This window comes from Gossypium arboreum, chromosome 4 (assembly GCF_025698485.1).
Source record: "Gossypium arboreum isolate Shixiya-1 chromosome 4, ASM2569848v2, whole genome shotgun sequence".
NCBI classification, from domain to species: domain Eukaryota; kingdom Viridiplantae; phylum Streptophyta; class Magnoliopsida; order Malvales; family Malvaceae; genus Gossypium; species Gossypium arboreum.
This window is the reverse complement of record NC_069073.1, coordinates 3,789,397-3,814,183: the sequence shown is the minus strand read 5'-3', so window position 1 is coordinate 3,814,183 and position 24,787 is coordinate 3,789,397. Positions and strand designations below refer to the sequence as shown.

General features: G+C 33.0%; 1 protein-coding gene and 1 long non-coding RNA gene across 10 annotated transcripts; one reads left to right on the top strand and one right to left on the bottom strand.

Moving 5' to 3' along the window:
• Positions 1 to 943: 943 nt before the first annotated feature.
• LOC128291758 (uncharacterized) lies at positions 944 to 2,223 on the top strand. The gene is made up of 2 exons (XR_008281607.1): positions 944 to 1,120; positions 1,209 to 2,223. It is a non-coding gene; the product is annotated as an uncharacterized LOC128291758 (long non-coding RNA).
• A 738-nt stretch (positions 2,224 to 2,961) lies between these two features.
• Positions 2,962 to 15,508, bottom strand: LOC108457703 (glutamine--fructose-6-phosphate aminotransferase [isomerizing] 1-like). Of its 9 annotated transcripts, none has more exons than XR_008281605.1 (14): positions 15,134 to 15,508; positions 13,947 to 14,119; positions 10,311 to 10,419; positions 8,803 to 8,948; positions 7,487 to 7,651; positions 5,801 to 6,164; positions 5,456 to 5,706; positions 5,271 to 5,385; positions 4,896 to 5,151; positions 4,643 to 4,811; positions 4,166 to 4,308; positions 3,830 to 3,889; positions 3,646 to 3,695; positions 2,962 to 3,246 (listed from the first exon to the last, which is right to left on the bottom strand). XR_008281605.1 is itself a non-coding variant. In XM_017756785.2 (11 exons), the coding sequence occupies exons 1-11, from the start codon at positions 15,387 to 15,389 to the stop codon at positions 4,225 to 4,227; spliced, it is 2,088 nt and encodes a 695-aa protein (XP_017612274.1). In that variant the 5' UTR covers positions 15,390 to 15,508; the 3' UTR covers positions 3,476 to 4,224. The 9 variants fall into 9 exon arrangements, 1 of the variants encoding a protein (XP_017612274.1); XR_008281606.1 differs by having other exon boundaries at positions 3,843 to 3,889; XR_001867141.2 differs by having other exon boundaries at positions 3,830 to 4,308.
• Between the last annotated feature and the right edge of the window lie 9,279 nt (positions 15,509 to 24,787).

Genomic DNA, 24,787 nt, shown 5'->3' with positions numbered 1-24,787 from the left:
CACAATAACATTGAATTCACCCTCCATAAGCCATGGTTCACCTCGTTGGGGGGTCAAGGGTGCTAATTGATTCCACAAACATTTACATTTTGATACGCAAGGACTAGCATACACAACCATAAACAAAAAAATAAAAATAAAAAAATCACACCTTGCCTTAGATATCGACAATGAATGAACTTAGCATTAATTTCCACAACATTAACCATCATTATATCCTTCCATAAGATTCAAATGCCACCCGAAAACCCCTTTGTTTCTAATTTGTATGAAAAGCCATAATTAGTTTTCTAGATAAACGCATCGGCTTTATTCCCACTAACTCTTGTTTTCAGTAAAATAAGAATATCTGATTTCTATATCTGCAACATATATGTTTTTTTAAAATAACACCGAATTTGGAGCTAGCAACTCCTAAACAATTCCAACAGATAATCTTAATACCATAAAAAGAAATAATTACAGGGAACCGCTCACTGCCTAGCCAATAACCCACCAACTCCGGGGACATCCACACCACCATGTTCGACTATTACTATTTGGTTCAATGGTTCCTCCCCAACCGGTCTTCCACTCATTGAATCTATGCCCGCATCACCATTCTCCATTTCCGTCACTTCCATATGGACCTCAAAATTATTTTCTGATCCAGGACCTCTACTCGCATTTGAGAGAGATTCCACCCATTCAGCCAAAACGGGTTTAGAAGGCCATTTATGCTCCACCCTTCTCAATTTCGATAGCTGTGTGACAATTATTTGAAAGACTTGATTTTTTCTCAATTATAATAGAAGCAATATCTTCTTGGCCCACCAGCTTTGAACCATTCGGCCCATTTATGGAGCCCTACATACAACCATCCAACTTCTCAATCCTATGCGCACCACTTGGCCCAGCTTCCGTTTGACCCACATTTTTGGAATTATTAAAATCCCTCACCCCATCAATTTTTGCAGCCCCTTTGTTTCGCACGACACTTCCCCCTTTTTCCTTGCTTTAATTCTCCTTTACTGCCAACTTTCCATTTCCATCATATTTAAATGCCTCAATCTCCTCCCGTAAAATCTCACCAGATTCGTCCAATCTTGGCTCCTCAAGATCCATCAAGGCATCAAAATGAGTATTTCACGTTCCTAATTTTTTGCCTAAAAGGTTCTTGCCAAGTTTATTTGTTGTCGCTTGTTTAGCTAGTCGTTGTTTCTGACCAGGAGCCTGCATCCAAGGGCCAAAACAATTTTGGTCAGCTGCCAATTTCTCACCCAACGACGGAGTCAACTGGGAATCACTCACAGTATGCTGTTCTTCCACCCTATCCTCTACTATTGACGAGCATTCATCTTACCCGTGGCCATAGCATCTACACTTGTAGCAAATCGAAGGAAGCCTCTCATACTCAACACAAAATGAGGTACCATCAATTCCACAAATACTTTCAATGGTTTCATCAAATCCACCACCACGGCAAACCTCGCAAATTTCCCTCGTTTCCCAACTGTTGTATTATAATTAACCTTCACCACTTTCCCTAGTGTCCCTACTATGAGACGCAACAACTTCTTATTGTAGAACTTGTAACACGACGATTTTTGAAGGGTGTTTCTCCTTCGTAAAGAAGTCACGGCTCCAAGGCTAAACCGTAAGATAGTTACCATAGACTACCCAAGGTCCCTTTGTTAGAGCTTTGGTGTAATCTTGATACACAACAAACTTCACAAGGTAGTAGTCACTATCGATATCAATAACTTGGGACGAACCCATAGGCTTCCAAAGAATTTGAATTATGTTAAATAGTGCTTTATAACCGATCGACTCCATGTTCCTATCCAGTATTTCCTGTACTCGATCGGAGAACATCTCTGGATAATGGCCATCCAAAGAGACTTTGACATCCCCTTCCAAAATCTCATAACCGTCATTCTCTAACCCTTCATCTACACCAATGCCCCCAACATTCGCCATTAGCTTCTATTTGAATGGCACTTTCCCAGTGTCCTCCACAGACAACTCTTTTGGAGGGAACTCCTTCCAATTCTTGTTTCGCACTTTCTTGGTTGCCCGTTCAATCCCTGACGGGATCGGCGAGCTAGGACGTTCAAGGGTCAATGAAATTGCAGCAGCTGAATTCACCGTTGACATGTGGAAATTTTTTTTTGATTAATTAATCTTATTACTAATACTATGCTCAGCTTTCCTTTGGGTGCTTTTGCTATTATTTCTGCCCTATCTCCAATGCCTCCAACCTGACCAAATCAATTAATTTAACATTATCTGATTCTCTTGTTATTATGCCTTTAACGGACTAAATTATTACTAAGGTTATCGAAATTCTATTAACTATTGAATAATTAATAGGTAAATTTTGTAAATAAAATATTAATAATTGTAAATTATATACTTGATTAGTAAACTATTCATCAGGTTTGATTTGATAATCTAATTACCATAATGATATTTAAAACCATAATTAAGGACATTAAAATTTTTGATCAAATTGTCAGTAGTCAATGAGATGACAATATAACATATATAAGATTTTACATGACATTTTATATGGATATAATATAATGATGGTTATCTTAAACATATTTTTATAAAAATATTAAATAAATTTAATACATTATGAATTGATAAGATCACATGCATGGTATATGTAATACTTTTCCACCTAAAGTCAAAATCAAGAAACTAACACTTTATATTTTTCAATCGCAAATTGAAAAGAAAAGAACTTTAATTTTGACATTAAATTTTGATATGAATCCATAAAAGGTTTTGATGTAGAAACTAATCGTCAGATGCAATGTGGACTAAAGCTACATTCTTCGGTGTAAAAGGGATCCTTTGGATATTACCATTGCTTAAAGAGTAGAGTGTAGTAGTTTAAGTTTTGGTTTTTTAAGCCCTTAAAAGTTCAGAAGAAAGAAGACGAATTACAAAGCAAGCGTTAAGACAACCCGGTCATTGTGTCAATATTTTGGGATTTTATGTCTCAGTTTTTATTTTCACGTGTAAAAGCTAGTAGTGGGATTATCCATTAGCTTGTTTTAGCTCATGTAAAATGTCACCTGTAATAGTGACCATTTCGTCTTTTAACTACTAAGATTGCCTACGTAAAGGACACCATATCTACTTGGTGGAACTCAACTTCTTTCAAGAAAGAATTAAAAGAACTTTTCACTTACAAAAAATATGTATGAGAAAAACTTCCTTGGTTGCTCACTCCCATCAGTTTTTAGCTATTCATTCCTGGTAAGCAATGACATGATACGAGTCATATGCTCTGCAACTCAACATAATAAAATTGATTGCCATTGCTCCACAAAGTCATGACAACATTGCATCACAAAACTCAGGCTTTGAGTAAACCATGTCATCAAAAGAACATTGGATAACATAAAGGCATTGTAAATTAATTAAATGCATACAAAAATTGATAATAAAAAAATTTCAGTTAGATTTATGAACTACAAGTGGATTTGATATCTTTATCATTTAAAAAGAAAATTTTATTGAAAAAAGGTATAAAGGTAAATATATATATATATTTACACAGCAAGTGAATCCCTCAAATGTAGTAGAACCATAAATTTAACATATCTTAATCATTCACCAAACTTTACTCTTAAAAGCAAAGCTAATAATTACCTTGTCCAACTGCCGGCACTTGAGTAGTAATCAAAACTCCCCTCAAACACCTAGATGACATAGATTCAAATATTATTATTATTATTCCCATCCTTGCCTCCAATATTGTATTGATTAAAAAAGGAAAAAAGAAAGTCCACACTGATTCTGCGAGATACTAGCAAACTGAGTTTGAGAAAATTACTATCTCAAGTAACCTGCTTTATCATTGGCTTAAAGAACGCATTAATATAGATGTCGACACCTGTGAATCAAACATTCTCCCCGCTGTTATTGGCTTTATTTAACAAGATTGAACTCAAGAAAAGGACCAAGAATTAATAAAATGGCTGTATTTCTGGTTTGAGCCATTTCATCAAACATTATGTCATATAGTCCCAAAATTTTTAGTATGAATGTCTTTCCAGGAACTGAAAGCATAAATGATAAAACCATCATTACTTTTAATTCAGAAATACGTAATTAATTCATCTTGAAAATAATTTGAAAAAGGAAAAATAAGAGGCAAAAGAATGTGTACTGTGTCACCCTCCAATAATTTACAGAGGTGCGTGATTGAAGTTCATCAGTAAGCATTCTTCACTGTGTGGTCACGCTTTTTGCAAGATTCCGAGGCTGGTCAACATTGTATCCCCTTAACACAGTGAGATGATACGCAAGTAACTGCACCAAAATATGCAAAGTTTATGGTTGATCAACATATTAAGACTAAAAAATTTGCCTTAACAACGAGAGCTTTGCAATGGGTACCCTAAACACATATACCTTGCAATAGCCAACTACTATATTTATTTTAATATATTTTTATTCATAAACATTTTATTATTAATGTAATAATTAACTATACATATGTAAGAACATAAAGGAATGAAGTTGTCTTGTCACTTACAGAATGCATAACGCCCATGATTCAAGTATAGTTAACTAACATACATTATACAGTAAACTGCAAACTTCATGATAAGCAAACAAGCTAAAATAATTATGAGAATGATACCTGACATGGAACTATATTAACCACAGGTTGAAGACAGTCCTCAACCTGAGGAACTTCAATTACTCGACAGCCGCCTCCAGGACACACTGATGCAGCATCTCCTTTTGAACACATTACTATCAAGCGTCCTTTCCGGGCACGTAGCTGCTGAATAACTGACTGCTGCTTACTATTGGCAATCATGAGATGTCAGTGCCAAACAATTTGATGGACTAAGATAATATAATTTCTCCCAAATAATAACCAAACAAACCTGAAGCAAGCATCACGGGTAGCAATCACAACAATAGGAAGATTTTCATCAACTAATGCCAAGGGACCATGCTTCATTTCACCAGCAAGTATCCCCTCACTATGCATAAGTGCAACTTCCTTCACTTTTAGAGCACCTTCCAAAGCAGTTGCATAATTGTATCCTCTCCCGAAGACAAGAAGCGACTGTTCAGCAATCAATAGCTTTGCAAGATCCTTCATTTCCTGGTCAAGCTTCAGTACCTCTCTGATTTTATCTGTAAAATCAGAATATAACACAAAATTAGACAGCCACAAAAGGGAAGTGAAAAGGGGGACATCATAATAAAAGAAATAAAACAAAAGCATAGTAAAAGGGGCAAGATTTTAGACTAACTTGGCAGGTCAAATAAACCATCTATTATAGCCTCCCTCCTCTCTTGCTTAGAAATTGTGTCACCTCCAATTGCCAAAGCTAACATGGCCATCACAACTATTTGACTTGTATATGCCTATCAAAAACAGCATGAGTTTTTTTGACTAATATACAAACGGACAAAGATTCCTTGATCCTGTATTTACCTTGGTACTTGCAACACCAATCTCACAACCAGCATTTATATGAACCCCGCAGTGTGTATTCCGAGCTATTACACTCCCAACAGTATTTGTGATGCCAACACATAGTGCACCATTTTCCAGCGTATACTCTAGAGCAAGCAATGTATCAGCCGTTTCACCAGATTGACTGACAAAAACTGCCGTATCCTCTCTGTATATAGGACCTTGCCGATCTAATAGATCACTAGCAATTTCCATTGTAACAGGCACCCCTAATCTTCCACATAAATCAAACAAGAAGTTGAAAATGAACATAAGAAATTTTAAGGTGTGCAGAATTATAATTCCCAGACAAATAGCAGTTACCTGAGAGTTCTTCCAAGATGGGTCTAGCAGCTAGAGCAGCATTGTAACTCGTACCACAACCAATAAATACAATCCTTCGGCTCCGCCTAATTGTTTTAAGGTGATCCTTCAGTCCACCCAAAAGAACAGTCTTAGCCTTGCAGGAACCTCCACGTAGAAGCCTCCCTCTCATGGTAGTTGTCAGAGATTCTGGCTGTTCATGAATTTCTTTCTGCATATAATGCTTGTATTTTCCCTTATTTATTTGCTCAACCTCCATTTCAAGAATAGATAATGCACGTTGCACTGATGCAGGCCTATCAGAAAGACTATCACCATTTCTTCCTTTGTCATTATTAAATTTTAGGATTGATACACCTCCTTCCTGAAGAACCCAAGTATCATGAGGGGAAAAATGATTTAACAGACCGCCACTTTCGAAATTAATCAATGCGAAAGAAAAGAAAAGAAAAGAAAAGAAAAAGTAGTATATCACAAGTTAACTATGATTCTGTGAAGAAAAGATGATGAACTCAAGAGCTGCATAGTTTTACACCTCAGGGCAGAACTTAGCAAAATAAAACAGAAAAAGGAGCTGTAAAGGCCTGTTTACTCCGAAATAAAATGTTAATGAGCATACTTGAATATTCCCATTCAAGACGATAGAATGGGATCAAAGTAAAATGTCATTCACTGATCAAATTCAATGTTATATATGTTAATGGGACATCCTAGAGCAGAAGACTTGAATTATTTTTTTAATATTTTATTATTTCAATTTTATTTATTTATTAAGTATTAGATATATTATGGATGGCTACAATTATTAGTTATTTGTAGAGTTTAAAACTAAGGGCAGGAATAGAGCTTTTTTGCAAGAAAGCCTAGTAACTTTGTTTGCAAGAAAGCCTCGTATAAATAAGTTATAAACTTTACAGCCAGCATTATTGTTCTTATTATTTTTCTCCGAAATAATATAAAGAAACTAGAGATTTTCTATAACCCTACGTTTTCTACATAGTTCCAACTTCTTTCTACTAATTTTTCAACCATACTTCTCCTTTTTTAGTGCTGATTTTCACCTAAACCACACCAGAAAGAAAATTGGTCAGGACATCACTTGCACCCTATTGACAGCTAGGTTAATCATCTGCAAGACAATGATAATTGGCAGTGGATCTAAAGTGCTTAATGCTAAATTTCATTTACTCACCACGGGAAGCCTCCTAGTGATTTGGTTGGAAATTTCATAAATTTGAAGCCATGTACGGATGTGCATTGAACCAACATGTGTATAACTTGTATGATTTTAAATTAAATCAACAATTTATTTAGAGTCGATTTATAGAAAGCACCTTATTCAATTGGAAACTCTGGTGTGCGTTAATTAAAAGGGGGAATGCCTACCAAAATAGGCTCACAACCATAAGCCGTGTATCTCAAACATTCCAATAAAAATCAGACCAACCCTGCATAGCATTTATTATTGGAAACCTTATATGTTATAGAAAAGGTGTAGGGTAGAAAGAGATGGTACATTTGGGATCAAATTGAAAAGAAGAAGAAGAAGAAGAAGAAGAAGAAGAAGAGATGCATATTGAAAATAATTGCAGAGTAGAACATGAAAGAGTTGCAAGATATACCAAGTATAAAAAGACAAAAAGGATAAAAGGAATACTTGCAACTTATCCAAAAGATGAAATGTACCTTAAGATGAACTACTTCACCATCCTCGATGACCAGAACTTTCTTTGTGTGTTCAATGATTGCATTTGCATCACTTGATAAGAAAAGTTCCTTAGGATTGCCATTTTTTGAGAGAAATTTAGCATCATGAAATGCTGATCCATTGCAGACGTCATCATTTAATTCCTGAGAGAAAGCAATTTCTTAAATAAAAACAATCTGGAAGACAAAGGAATAGGCAACCAAAAGTAACTAGAAAGTTTATGCACTGAATTTGTAACCTTGTATAATTTATACATAAAACCATAACCCGTTAAAACTACAAACAGTAAATGGTCAAAAAAGCAAGCAAAAACTTTATAAATGCTTGCACTATAGCAAGAAATTTTATACTTCAGTAGAGAAGGGTGGAGAGAAGAAATTACACTGCATAATGCAGGCACCTCTTGAAAATTAATCTCCATATGAAGATATGGAATCCAACTTTATAATCACAATAATTAGCTTTTATATTCATGTATTTGACAGAGAAAAAGTCAAAGACAGTCATTCCTCCCTATACTTCCCTATGTTACTCACTTCTACCAATTTGTTAGGCAATGACACATAAAATTTGTTCCTACAGTCAGTAAGGTTGGATCAAAAGACTATCAACAGCAAAAGCATAAAATCCAATCCTTCAAACTTCTTTACAGATGGACCTTTCAATTGCTCTGGCCCAAAGATAAAAATACTTGTTGCCTTAAATACTAAGTCAGTAAGGGGCATAACAAAGTAATAATCCAGCAATGTCTACTAAGTTTTCCCCCCCTTTATCATACTTGATCAAAATTCATATCTCCATAATACTTGCTTAGAAATTTTTATAGGATTTTAAAATATTAAGAAGACAAAATCATTTACCCTGATGTAGCACAAAAGGAATCCAAAATACTTGTCACCCATAAATTAACTTTAATACTAAAGCAAAGCTTCTAGATATGTTCTATATCCTAAGTGCAGTAATTAATCCTCAAAAAGCATTACAATCGATGATACTTGAAGTAAAATGATTTTCAATAAGTCGATAATACTAGTGAAGGAACATTACAACTAAATCAGAGAGCAAATAGAAGACAAATTATCTACTAAAAGTTTGGTAAATAGAACACTACAAAACAAGCAAAAGCAAATGGACAAATAAACTGAATATGAAGATTTCAGTAGAGTAGTGGTTAATCAAAAGCACAAAATGCCACCTACCAAGAAACTTTATACGCAAAAAGTTATATATTTATAATGTATTCTTTGGAGCAGAAATCAATGATATAAGAGGCTTGAATCATGATCATACTTACTTTGACACCTAAGAGCAATGGACTACCACGCTTGCAAGCAATAAGCTCATTTGGATAATGCCGACTTTTGAAAATGAGGGCATAAGCTCCCTCAAGATGCCTCATAACTTCAAGTACTACTTGACTGAATGTGACAGTCTGGTCACCTGCAGAACAGATATAAACACTATAAGTGCATTTGATTTGAAATTTCTCTTCAAACATGAGAACAAAAAGCATTTTCTGTAAGAAAATAGACTAGTTGCAATAATGTACTTGGAAAACAATGAAGGCAAAAGGCAACAATACACAATAAATGCCCTGATTAATATAATGTGCAGTGATGGTAATAGAAAACCAGGCCATTGATCTGACATCAAGTCAGTGTTTCAATCTCATTATTTAAACTAGATATTATGAAAAGTTTCAGTGGCTTTTCATGATTAAATGAAATATCATGAAAGATTTGGAACTGAATATTGTTATTCTTGAGATGGTGGCATGATGGTCATGCAAATAGTTATCAAACATTGAGAATCAGTAAGGAGGAAAGAAACCTTATGCAGACCACATAACAGTAACTCAAACAACCCTTAAAGTAGTGGTGAAAGAGTTACAGATTGGAAAAAGGATAACCCTCAAGTTGTACTAACTCAATATAAAAGCAAAAGGCCATTTAAGTCCCCTTAAATGGGTACTCATTCTCAAGAAAGCGTTTAGGTGAAAAATTGTTTATTCAGAATAAAACAAGCCACTCAAAGAAGCTTTGGTAGTATGGAAAATCAGAAGAAGAGGATAAAAGAATGGCAACAAAACATAGATTTTGTTCCTTTCATGAATTGTTGTTTCAATGTTGTGTTGTCCTTTCTGCTGTTCTATGACTGCTGTATGCTAACTGCTGTATATGAATGCGTAACATGACCCATGTCCCGCTTATGCTCAATTTCTTTGACTATGCTTTTTCCAACAACCTCTTCCAAGCCATTTTCAGAATTTGATGCATCCTAGCCTACCTATGTGCCGCAAGAGACAAAAAGTCTAGTTTAACATTGAAGTTTGCAGAACTCCTAGGCTGAAATATATTAGTACTTAGATTGTACAGGTATATTATTAAGTCCATGGCCAGCAGTTTCAAAAAGAATCATCCAGTGAGAATTAGATTTTCTAGCCTTCTTATACTACATCTCTCATGCTTGAGCTCACCAATGACATTTGCAATTAGAGGAGATCAAGCTACTATAATACTATTATAGTCATGGTCTACCAAACCATTATAATTATTAATTTACACGCTAGCATAGCAGCAGAAACTAGGCAAAGACCAATGCACTTGTTATTGCATATCACATGCATAAGGATTAAGGGAAACTCTTATGTGCTAGACACTTCCAATGCCTAAGGTACAAGGCAGAAAAGAAGTGCAATGTAACCAGGTACTGGGACTAAATATAAGTGAAAAAACAAGGTGTTAGGAATTTGCACAAATTGCAAGATTGCAAAGCGATAATCATTATTGAAAAATATATTACCTTCTTCATTTGCTTTGTCAAAGACAAATTTGGCAAGCTTTGGTATTACTTCTGTGTCTGTTTCAGATTCAAAAGTGAATCCATGTCGAACAAGGGTCTCTTTCAAAACCTGAAAATACAAATAGATCTCAAAATTAGCATACATTCAAAAATATTAAAGTGTGGTTTTAGGGCAAAAAGTTGAGAACAAAATTAAGGTTTTAGAAATAGGAACTTAGGACAGAAAACTAAGAGAAAGCTTAGGGCAAAGGGCTTCAATTTTCTGCATATAATAACATCCTGAAAAATTCAACACAAGTTATAGGGAAAGCATACCACCAAATATGGTTTAATTGATAGGATTCTTGATTAAAGAGATCTCTTTATTAAAACTTAACAAAACAAAATCAAATTCCCTAACCTAGCTCCAAATCACTAATTGACAGCTCTAAGTTCCTTACTGTCGGGATTGTGTTTATTATCCAGGTCAATGATGTTTTATCCCATAATACAATCCCTCTCGAGTTGGTGCATCGATATCCATCAGGCCCAACTTGCTAATGGGAAACTCAAAGTTCGGTTTGATCAAACCCTTTGTAAGAATATCTGCCACTTGTTGTGATGTAGGGACAAACGGCATACAACCTGTTCAAGCTTTCAACTTTTTCCTTTATGAAATGCTTATCAATCTCAACACGTTTCTTCTGTCATGTTGGACTGAATAGTGGGAAATACCGGTGGCTACCTTATTGTCCTAGTACAACTTCCACACACAAACTTTTTTAGTTTAAATACCCTTCCGTATTTTCTTTCAGAACATGGGGTGGATCCATGTAAACTTCTTCCAAGTCATCATTGAGGAATGCATTCTTCACATCTACTTATTGAAGCTACCAATCAAGGTTGGCTGCAATTGATAGCACTCTTATTGTATCCAGTTTTGCTATGTGGAATGCCCTATGTTTTAGTAAACCTTTTAACTACTTAGTGTGCTTTGTATCTTTCAAGGGACCCATATGATCTGTACTTTGTCACGTACAACCATTTGTAGCCAACCGTCTTCTTTTCTCCATTACCTCCCATGTCCCATTTTTCTCAAGAGTGTTCATTTCCTCAAGAATAGCTTTTGGAATCTCCACATTAGACAATTGGCTACAAATGGGTGTTTCCTATAAATTATCCGGTACGTTGGCGATAGCTTTTTATAAGATATTGAGTTTTGAATCTCCACACTAGACAAATGTGAAGAGACCATAGAGACCGTTGATGATAACTTTTTATAGGATACAGAGTTTGACACAAGATACTTGACACAAATTCTGGTAGCTTTCTGTTTTACAATGGGAATATCAAGATCAGAAATGCTAGGCTCAGGATGAACTGACTTAAAATTAGGTAAACTCGTAAACAGTCTGAAGTAAGGACTCTTGATAGTTTTGAGATGTTTCTGTCTCATTCTTCTTTGACCCAGGTTCCTCCTACAACAAAGATCAAGTTCTTTTGTACTTTTTTCTCCACTTCTCATTTCTAGAGATGTCATCACATGGCGCTATAGAATTGGAATCCAAATTTTCCTTAGTTAAATCACTTACTTCAATATTTATTAAAAAACTTGGGTGATTAGTCATGGTAGTGTTTTTAGTTTGAACAATATTAAAAAAAAAAAAAAAACTTAAATCTTCATCTTTTGTCTCCTTAAATGGTGTAGACTCAAAAAGTGATATCCGTTGTGACAAATATCTTTTTTCAACCTGGATCATAACATTTGTATATTTTTTTATATAGAGCATAGCCTACAGAAACACATTTCCTAGCACGGGCATCTAACTTCACATGGTTTTGATCCTTTATATGAACAAAGGCAGTATAGCCAAACACTTTGAACGATAGATCTGAGGTCAACCTAGAAGTAGGAAAATAATCTTTTAGAACACTTAGAGGCGTATGAAAATTCAAGATTTCAGTAGGCATACGGTTTATCAAGTATGTAGCAATCAAAAGAGCTTCTCTCCTAAGATATTTAGGAACTCTATTAGTAAAGAAAATGACCTAATGACCTTCAAAAGGTGTTTATTTTTTCTTTGAACTATGCCATTTGCTGGGGTTTTCAGTGCATGAGCTTTGATCTACCATACCTTTCTCCGAGAAGAAATCCCATAATACCTGAATAAAATAATCTCTACCATTATCACTTTTAGAATTTTTTATATTTTCCTAAAGTTGTATCTCTATCATTGTGAAAAAATGATTAAAGACACCTTTTACTTCAGATTTATCCCTAAGTATGCCCAACTAAGTTGAGTATGATCATAAATAAAAGTAACAAACCATTTTTTCCCAGACATGGTCAAAACCCTAGGTGGTTCCTAAACATAACTAATTAGCATAATTGAACAGTGATATTTAGCCAATTCACAAATCTCACACTAAAATGAAGAGACTTTTTAAAAAAAAAATTAGGAAGAAAATGTTTTAAATGATAAAAACTTGGATGTCCTAATCTATAATGCCAATGCATAATGTCGGATAAGGTAATAATATGTGAGTGTTTGAATTTTGGTAAAATGTTGAAAATAAGTGTTTAGTTGTTGTGAGTAGTAAATTAGATATATATTTTTTAATTCTTAATTTTTAAATAGTTAGTTACTGATAAGATTACTTAATTTGATAAGGTTTAAGGTGTGTATATATGAGAGATTGTAAAAGCATTTTTTTCAGTACTGAATGAAGAATTTCTATAGATAAATTTTCTACACAATATCAGATATCATTGGTTCTTTCCTGAGTAAATTCTTTTCCCTTCTAATTTCTTTTTTCTACTGGTAGAATTCCTATCCCTTTGTTCCTCTTCTTCCAAAGCCCTCTCTTTCCCTTTGCTATTACTATTCTAAGAAATTATGTTAAGTTCCACTGAAACTAGCCATGCCACGGGCACTACCATGATCCAACCCACTATAGCTTCAATCACTGAAGAGTTGCAAAACATTCGACCTGCTTATTGATTGAATGGTGAGAATCATATGAAATGGTCACAATTGGTTCGTACATTCTTGAAGAGTTGAGGGAAATTGAGTCACATGTTGGGCAAAGGCCACCCAAAAGATCCTAAATTCCAAGCATAGTATGAACAAGACTCCATGGTGATGTCCTGTTATAGAATTCGATGCTTCTAGAGATTAGTGATTCATGTATGTTTCTTCCTTTTGCCAAAGGAAATTTGGGATGCTATTAAGCAGACCTATTCCAAGATCAATGACGTTGCACAAATATATGAAATTAAGACAAACATTTCAGCAACCAAATAAAGGAATTGATCTGTTATAGGATATTTGAGTCTCTTGCAAGGTTTATTGTAGGAACTAGACCACTATCAAAGCATAAAGATGAGTTGTGGTGAGGATGTTGCAAGAACAGAGGGAGAAGATTAAGGTAGAGAAAATGAGCGCTAGTGGTACATTCAAACATAACTGGACAGATATCTATCAATCCATCTATCAGTTGCTTACCTTATACACATGTAATATTTTATCCTCTAAAATAAAATGTTAAATAATCAACAATTGCAGTATAGAAGCCTAGGTTGCAAATTCATCAAGAATGCATAAGAGAGTTTAGGTAAGAAAATGAGAAACATCGTCACTAAAAATTTAAGCAAACCTCATAATTAGTGATAACACCATTGTGAACAACCAAGAAGTCATTCCCAGAGCCAGAAGTCTGAGGATGACTATTCCTTGGAGCAGGCACCCCATGGGTAGCCCATCTGGTGTGTGCTATACCAGCATGGGTAGTAAAGGATTCCTCCAAGTTCAACTCTGTTGCAGCTACCTCTGAAAGTACCAAAACCACCATTAATTCAACCACTAAGCCTATGGAAACACAATTAAATAAATAAAAGTGGCCATTGGAGGCAAACAAGTCTTTTTCTTTTTCTTCTTCTTCTTCGTCTTCTTTCTAATATTAACATACTACAGATAAAGAACATAAGAGAACTACAGCTTTTTCACTCAAAATGAATTCTTCTCATAAAAAGTGATAATTAAATTGTGAGAAACAATTAAAATAACATTTTGATTCACTGATAAACAAGTCATATACTTCCATTATAAGATATGCTGCTGCAATGAATGTATAATATGTTCCAAGAATTATTAAAATAAAAATACAAGTAAAAATAAATTGAACTATTTAATTAATTAACTTACATTTCAGCTTCAGCTAACCCCGTGGAAATTAAAGTAATAATAATTAACGATATGTATATGAAGGATCAACTTACACATTTACACATTTTCATAACTTTGTATATAATTAACAATTTTAACAATCCAACTGTTATACTTAATAGTCTATTCATGTAGATGAATTGAGCTTTGAGTAAATTACAAATTTATAACTATTTTTGAATTGTAAAACATTCAACCCTTAAATATATACAAATAAAAGATAATATTTTCAATCAATGATACGGGAGAGATATATCAAATCCATTTTTAGAGTAGAATTATAATGATCGAATAGGTAAAATATAATTCATAAAAAGTGATGTATGTATATAAACTAATTACAATAAGAGCCTCCCTTCCTGCTCTTTACTTTTCCTTTAAGTTGCTACCACTACTGGACCCACCAAACCTGGTCTTGTAAGCCTAACTTGACCCGACTCGGCACTGAGAAAAGGACGAATTTAATATAACCGATTAAGAAGCAAGTAGAACAAGGTTGTCTGCACAAGCCGACAGGCCGACACGGTTAAGAACTCAGGCTGAGTCCTTTTTTCTTAGAACCGAGAAAATCCGAAAAATCAGAACTCTGAAAGAGAAATCGAAGAGTTAATAGGTTACCTTGGTAAACGGATTTGACGAGGGACTCGATGTTGCCTTCCTGGCGGAAAACGAGAGGGGAAGAAGAGAGAGAATTGATGGAGGATGGTTGAGGGGTGTTTGGATTGCGAGAAACTGAGAAGTAGTCATCGATGGAAATTCCAGCGGAATCGTAGCCTCGATACTCGAGACGACGAAGGCCATTGAAGAGAACTTGAAGAATATACCTTCTTTCTCTGTTAACGTTGTAATTCAAATACGCAAATATTCCACACATTTCCTTTACTCAAATTTTCCAATTGGAGAAATAAATCAAAATTCTGAGGAAAGAAGGACAAAAATGTTCTGGGTTCTGATTCGATCTTTGTTCCCCTCAGTTTTTCTGGGAGAGATCAGATGCATATAATTTTGACTTTTGACTTTTGACTTTTGACTTTTGACTTTTGACTTTTGCTCTTTTGATTTTTTCTAAACTATCAAAACAGTTAACATTTTATCAAGTTATATTTTAATCATTTATTTTTAAAATATTACATTTTAATCACTTATATTATTACACTGAGTTGTTAATTGCCGTTAATGGTACAAGATAAATTAACCAGACACGTTAAATAATTATTTAGAACAAAATTTTAAGTTAATTTGTATAAATGGTCCCTTATTTGTTCATTTTAAGTAATTTAATTTTTTTCTTTTATGTTTTTTAACTTTACTTTTTTTTATTTTCCATTATCTTTTGTTTTTCCTTCTGTTTTCTTACCTTTTTTGTTTTTTTAACGTAATTTTTCTATATTTTTCATTTGCTAAATCTAGTTCTTGTACTTTTATTTTTTTAAACAATTTAATTTTTTTTTAGTGAGGCGAGTTTGTAGACTAGTTTCAACAAATGAAAAACATAAAAAAAAAACTACATTAAAGGAAATGAAGAAGGGAGGAAAACAGAGGGAGAAGCAGAAGAGAATAAAAAAAATGAAAGTTAAAAAGAACATAAAAGAAAAATTAAATTACTCAAAATAAAAAAATATAGGAACGAATTATAGAATTTAACATAAAATTTTTGTTCTAAATAATTATTTAACGTCATGTTAACTTATCTTGTACCATTAACGGCAGTTAACGACTCAGTGCAATAATGTAAGTGACTAAAATGTAACATTTTAAAAATAAATGACTAAAATATAACTTGATAAAACATGCCACATTAGCTTACCATTACACTGTTAATGGCAATTAACGGCTTAGTGACTAAAACGTAACATTTCAAATATAAGTGACTAAAATGTAATTTGAGATAAATAAAAGTAATTATTTTGGGAGTTTACCCAAAAATAATTTGGGATTATTTGATTAGCAGAAACGGCATAGTTGTTATTTTGTTCAGAAGTCAGGGTTAATTTTTTTCTTAAGCTAGTAACCATTTTCGTTTTATCTATTTTTGGCAAATTGCCTCTGACGGTTCTGTGACGAGGGCTAAACTCTAGTCGACTTTTGGCAAACCGTTTTATATTAAACGCGCTCTTCTCCCATCTTTGTTTTTTTTTTTTTGGATCTATTAAAATAGTCACTTTTATTTACTTCAGATTATATTTTAGTCATTTATGTTTAAAATATTACGTTTTAGTCACTAACGTTATCGTATTGTAACATTTTAGTCACTAAGCTGTTAATTGTCGTTAACGGTGTAATGACAAGCTAATGTAGCACGCTAAATCATCATTTCAAACAAAAATTTTAAGTTAATTTATACATCCGATCCTCATATTTTTTTGTTTTGAGCAATTTAAAATTTTCTTTTATATTCTTTTAACTTTCCTTTTTTTTCTTTATTTTTCATTCTCTTCTACTTCTCCCTCTGTTTTTCTCCCTTCTCTATTTCTTTTAATGTAGTTTTTCTATGTTTGTCATTTGTTAAAACTAGTCCCTATACCTTCATTTTTTTGAACAATTTAATTTTTTTCGAGTGAGGCAAGCTTGTAGACTAATTTTAACAAATGAAAAATATAGAAAAACTACATTAAAAGAAATGAAGAAGGTAGGAAAACAAAGGGAGGAGCAGAAGAGAATGGAAAATAAAGAAAAAAGTTAAAAGAACATAAAAGAAAAAAAATTAAATTGCTCAAAATGAAAAAAATATAAAGACTAATTGTAAAATTTAACCTAAAATATTCGTTTAAAATTATGATTTAACGTGTCATATCAGCTTACCGTTACACCGTTAACGGTAATAAATGGTTCAGTGACTAAAATGTTACAACACGATAACGTAATTGACTAAAACGTAACATTTCAAATATAAGTGATAAAAATGTAACATGAGGCAAACAAAAGTGACTATTTTAATAGTTTATCCTTCTTTTTAATGCATATTGTTTCAAGTGTTATTAATAAACAGATTATTTTCAAGTTTTTAAGTTTTATATTTTATTTTTTTCCTGTTTTTAATTAATAATTTCTTTATTTATATAGACAAAATAATAAATATAAATATGTAGTTGTATAATGAAAAATATTTTATATATATCATTACCGTTAAATGTATTTTATTTTTAAACACATCAACTAATTTTTTTGTATATCGCTTTTATATGTCAAATATTTATTTTGTCCATTATAAGTATGGCAAATTCTAATATTATAAAATTAAACCTATATTGTGGGTACGTAAATTCTAATATAAAATTAATTAATTATTTTCAATATCATTATTTTCAATAAATATAATTTTTATATGTGAAATATTTATTTTTTCACCTACATTGTGGGTATGGTAAATTTTAATATTATAAAATTTGAATTAATTATTTCAAATATAATTATTTTTATAAATATAATTTTATATGTCAAATATTTATTTTTTCCCATTACATTGTGGGTATAGTAAATTTTAATATTATAAAATCAAATAATTATTTTGAATGCCATTATTATTTTTATATGTAAAATAATTCAAAATTTATTTCAAATATCATTATTTAATTTTATAATATTAGAATCTACTATATCCACAATGGAATATTAAATATTTCACTTACAAAAATTATATTTACTAAAAGAATAATATTTGAAATAATTATTTGATTTTCTAATATTAGAATTTATCATACCCACGATGTACGTGAAAAAAAATACTCCACATATAAAAATGACATATAAAGAAAATAGATATAACACCCCTTACGCGTATCTGTCGCCGGAATAGAGTACGAGGCATTACCGAGAAGCACGAAACACTTACAGATAATTTAAATACATTTTCATAACAATTTGTTTCGATTTCATACTATTTCATATTTAAGCTTTATTCACTAAAGTATTTGAAATATCATCTTTATGCAAATAGCACACATGAGGTACATAATTCTATAATTATGAATGAACACCTTTATCAAACATATTTCATGTTTTTATATATATCATAGTTTCATATTTCCATGTATCAATTACCATCACTTCCTCGTATTTCAGACAAATACGTGTAACAATTCATAAATATGCAATTCATTAACTCTTCCTACCAATTACGATTTAAATTGCCAAATCACTTATTGAGCCCAATTTCAATGTTCATGTAGCACCCCAAACCCAGCCCAGAAGTTATGGTCGGATCCGGCATGCCACATCAAAACGTTAAAAAAATTTCCATTCTAAGTCCGTAAAATCGTACTTGATGTTCAAAAGATTAATTCATTAAGGGTTAAAGTGAATGGAAGTCGGCACCGTAGGAAACCGGAAAAGATGTGGTGAGTCCATCGGATCGCTTAAGTACCAAGCTCCCTTCGGATCCAATCCTAGACATGCATACCGCCATTGCCACACCTTAACGTCATGGATATTTCTAGGAAACCGATTCGATTAAGTCATTTTTAGGAAAAGTGATTAATTTTGGAAAATACTTTCATTATGGAAGCTTTGCTTGTTGTCGTGTTATTTTGAAATCAATCTGTTGTTTTTGAAAACGCGCCTAAAGCTATCCAATTTCAACAGTTAAAATAAGTATTACCTATCTTAGTAATACATATTAAAACCATCAAAAATAAATAAGCGGCCTTATTACATTTAAAACCCCAAAACCTCAAACATAATTAAAAGGATGTCCAGTTCACGTAAGAAAATCAAACTTTCGAACGGTGGCCACTCCGAATTCCTCACGACTCCAAGCCCACTATGGTTGGGGATTTCTGCGTGGATGAAAATAAAAGGGTGAGTTTGGGGAAACTCAGTGTGTAAGGAAAACCCATTCAAAGCCCAAGTCACTCAAGCCTATTGGGCCAAAGCCCATTCAGTAATATGATGATATCGGGCGAGCCCTTTTCTCGACATAATAAACCGGGCCTTAGCCCTTATTCAGATAATGATGGCCCATAGGCCCATTTCAAAATACATGCAACATCAAGAAACATATGCAAGCCCATTTGGGAGACTACTCAACCCACCAACCACTACACTCCACCCGCACCAGCCATACACTCCATGTGGGAATAGCTCAACCCACCCAAATTTAACACTCCACACTTGCCTTTTTTGCGCTCGCTTATCAATAATTGAGGCAAAGCCTCCAAAGACGTGGACAAGCCACTTTTAGTACTTCCTCCGTCAATATCCCATCCCATGCATCGAGATAATAACAACATGGCATGCAGAAATAACAACAATCAAACATGCATTTAGGTCAATTTAACCCTAGGGGTATTTCGGTAATTTATCTCCTAGGGGTAAACTGTAAATTTTCCACTTTTAAAGGTATTTCAGAATTTATCTATTTTAGGTTTTTCATGCATATTCCTACTTTTCACGTACTAACAGAATCACGCATCGAGGGTTCTTACCGAATTGGGCCGTTGGCCCATCATTCCAATTTTGGCCCATTAAGCCCAAAAATATCGAGGGCACGTAAATCATGCACTTTGCAGTCCAAACATTGCAGCTTACTAAAAACATTAATCGATTTACCTCACGAGCATACGCACACTCAAAATCTACAAAATACCGGTTTTCGGCATTTCGACTTTTCGCTTTTGCCGATTTAGACTAAGAAAGAGGGTGTTAGTTACACACTGCTTGCGACGATATGTCGACGAGATCCACACACGAACCGCCTACAATTGGATTACTAACACGTTAATCTAACTATTCAAATACAAACTACGATTAACCCCTTACAATATTCGCCAACCACACCTACAGATCATAGTAAGCTTATAAGAAATCAATAAGCAACTCATTAACAAATTTTTGTCAATGTTTACCACATAATCATAATTTCACTGCAAGCTGTCTTCCTGAACAACAGTCACTAAATCATTTATAACTGAGCTACGAAACTCCAAATCAAGTTCCGTTAATTTTCCTGAAAATAGACTCATATATCTTCTATCCATAAAATTTTCAGAATTTTGGTTTATCCAATCAATACCAGATTTTTCTCAAAGTTTCCCATGTTTCACTGTTTGACTAATCTGACCACTCTTCATTACGAATCAAATTTCTCATTGTACAGAATTCAAAATATGTTCTTGTTTATTCCATTTGAAACTAGACTCATTAAGCTTTAATTAAATAATTTATGCAGCTTCTAACTCATCTCCCACAATTTATGGTGATTTTCCAAAGTCACGTTACTGCTGCTGTCCCAAGCAGATTTATTACCAAATCACTCTTTCAAACACCTATCTTGCATGCATGTTATTTAAACATGTATATCACCAATCAATCATCACATATCTATGATTTTTACTTAAGCATAATCTCCATTTCATCATTTTAAAGCACAACATGTTAGCCGATTTTTCCCTTTAGCATCTAAGGCACATGCATGCTCATTTGTTTAGCTCAACTTCACATATCTTCCATTTTTCATCAAAAGAACATGAAACAACAACCATTTCCTTCATTTTAATTCATGACCAAATGCTCACAACACAACCAAAAATCAAAATATACTTCAAGAGTTAAGGTAGAATCAAGAAGAACTCATGAACCTCAAAATAGAAGCAAGGTACCAAGAACTTACCTTCAATTTTCCTCCTCCTAATGACCGAATACTCAAGAGCTTTCTCCTCTCCTTTCTCTTCTCTAACTTCAGCTATGATGAACAAAGATGGACAAAACTTTGTTCTTTTCACCTCTTTTTCTTTTAATAAAACTTCATATTTCATCCATTTAATTATTTAATACAAAAGACATGAAATTCTTATCATGAAACATTTACCTAACCCATTATCATGAAACATTTACCTAACCCATTATCATGGAACATTTACCTAACCTATTATCATGGAACATTTACCTAACCTATTATCATGAAACATTTACCTAACCTATTATCAATTTGTATCAATTTGTACCATAAATTATGTATATCAAGTGTACATTTTGTCTACAACAACATGATGGCTGGCCACTTCATGTAAAATGGGAGGTTTGTCATGCAAATCCTCCTATTTTGCACTCCTATTTATTTGGCCACTTCAATTTAGCCTATAGCATTTTCAAACATTTCCACATAGGTCCTATTTCATAATTTCACTCCCTTTTTCTTATGGAACAAAAATTAACTAAAATTACCAGGTTCTATCTTAAGCTTGGGCCTTCTAGAGGCCCACTAACATAATTAAACCTATGCCAACATTCACAGGATTCCCGAAAATTGGGGCGTTACAGTTCACTAAAATTTATCATATAAATTTTGATGTACGTATTCATCAATAAATTCCATGTACAAATATCATCATCTTATATTTCCACATACATTTGCTTTCCACATTTATGAATTCAAATAGCATATACAATACATACCAATGTATTTCAAGTACGTTTTCATGATATTTCATTTCGAACTCAGATTATTTCATACTAGAAGTTTTCTCATTAACTCATTTGGAGTACCAATTCATACGGATAATACAATCAAGGCGAGAAATATATAATCACAAATGAATTCATCCATCAACCAAGTTTTATGCTCATATCTCATCAACTCGTATTTCCTTATGTCACATAATTCCATGTAATACTTACCAAACTTCTTCAAATTAGTGAATATCTTACGAATTGAGTACTTCGTTTTTTTTTCGATGCTATAGTTCAACTATGGTCTTACACATCTTTACATAATGATGCCATAGCCCGCCTATGGTCTTACACGTAATCACATATCTCATCGATGTCATATCCCAGATATGGTCTTATACAGTAGCATATATCACACCGATGCCATATCCCAGATATGGTCTTATACAGAAATCACTTGTCACTTGTAGCGAAAGCTACCACTATTCACTGATCAGGTAGTTGGTGCTACCATTTTTCACCGATCGTAGCCGAGTTACCACTTTTCATCGATCGTAGCGTAAGCTACCACTTTTCATCGATTAGGTAGCGGCTACCACTTTTCATTGATCGTAGTTGAAACTACCACTTTTCATCGATCGTAGTGAAGCTACCACTTTTCAGTTGTCATTTGCCATTGATCAGATAAGTGTAGCCGAAGCTATCACTTATCACTTTCACTTGTCCTTAATCAGATAAGTGTAGCCGAAGTTATTACTTATCACTTTCATTTGTCCTTGATCAGATAAGTGTAGCCGAAGCTATCACTTATCACTTTCATTTGTCCTTGATCAGATAAGTGTAGCCGAAGCTATCACTTATCACTTGTTTCCATGGTCCAACCATGGTCTTTTCCTTCAATTCATCTTATCACCGAATGAAATGCTCAATTTGATCATTTATTCAATTTTCATGCTTTTACATTATTCACGATTTTATCATCAATACATATGAAATAACTCATCATAAAATTCATAAAATTAACAAATAATCACTAAAATTTAGCCATATAAACTCACAAGTTCAATTTTTGTATAATAACGATAATCATAATTTCATAATAAATATTCCAAATAAAACATTATATCATTTCTAATCCAACACTCATCGATTATAACCGCCATGTGATCAATTTATACACGAGTCATTCATATATATGTATATTTTTCCTCCTCCTCCTCTCCATCCACATCCTTAGTATAAACAACACACTTGTAAGTAACATTATCCATAATTTTCATTATCTACTTATGTGAATATTCAAGCTATCTATCTGTGTCATAGTCACTAAATTATTTTTATCTTGAGCTATAGAACTCCAAATTAAGATCCGCTAATTTTCTCTGAAACTAGACTCATATACCTTCTTACCATAAAAATTTCATAATTTTTGGTTGGGCCAATTAATACAGTTTATTCATTGAAGTCTCACCTGTTCTGCTGTCTAACAGTTCCGACCCTTCTTCACTAAAAATTAATTATCTTCTTGTACAGGATTCGAATAATGTCCTCGTTTGTTTCTATTGAAAATAGACTCATTCAGTATTCTAAAAATATAAATTTAAGCCCCTAATTATTTTTATCCAATTTTTTATGATTTTCCAAAGTCAGAACAGGGGAACTCAAAATCATTCTGACCTTGTCTCACAAAAGTTATTGTATCTGATGATTTACAATTCCATTGCTTACATAATTTCTTTTATAAGAAACTAGACTCAATAAGCTTTAATTTTATATTTTATTCATCCTCTAATTTGATTTCTATAATTTTTAGTGATTTTTCAAAGTTAGACTACTGCTGCTGTCTAAAACAGTTTTAGTGCAAAATATTTATTTCCATTTTGCCCCAAATTTCACAATTCATACAATTCAGTCCTTGCTCAATTAACCCCTCAATTAAGATAATTTTCTCAATTAACACTTTTCTAGACATTATAAGTTATTTCATAATTTTGAAATTCAGAATTTCCATATGAAACTTTAACTTCAAACTCTTTTACAATTAGGTCCCAAACATTCACTTTCTATTCAATTCTTTCAATAAAATCAGCATATAAATAATTTAAAGCTCTAATTCCATGCCAAATCATCATATACTTCCAGCACATATTCATAACAACTTTCAATTTCTTTCATAGAATCAAAAACTAATGAATTCAACAAGTGGACCTAGTTGTAAAAGTCACAAAAACATAAAAATTTCAAGAAGAAAGCAAGAATTAAACTTACATGAAGCTAGAGTATGAAAACCAGCTTGAACCCTCCTCCATGGTTGTTTTTCAGCTGATGAATATGAAGAGAAATGAAGAGAATTCTAGATATTCCAATTTAGTCCCATTTTTATTTAGCCAATTTTGGCAATTTTCCAATTTTGCCCTTATTTCATCCATTTCCTGATTTTTCTCAGCTATTGCCGCCCAAAATATCTCCTTTAGGACTATTTTCACTTTAGGTCCTTCCTCATTTCACAATTGAGCTATTTAATCCTTCTAGCAACTTTTACACCCTTTTCAATTTAGTCCTTTTTATTTAATTAACCACCCAAACGTAAAAATTTTCTGACTAAATTTTAATACTACCTCACCAACACTCCATAAATATTTCTAAAAATATTTATGGCTCGATTTATGAAGTTGAGGTCTCGATACCTCATTCTCGACCCAATTTACCTAATTAATTCTTTTAAATCACCAAATTCACTAATTCAAAAATGCTTTTATATTCGCATTTGACTCAAAGGTATTAATTTATTAAATTTTTAACTCACCCGTCGGATTTAGTGATCTCAAATCTCTATTCCCGATACCACTGAAAATTAGGTCATTACAAAAAAAATAGTTGATATTT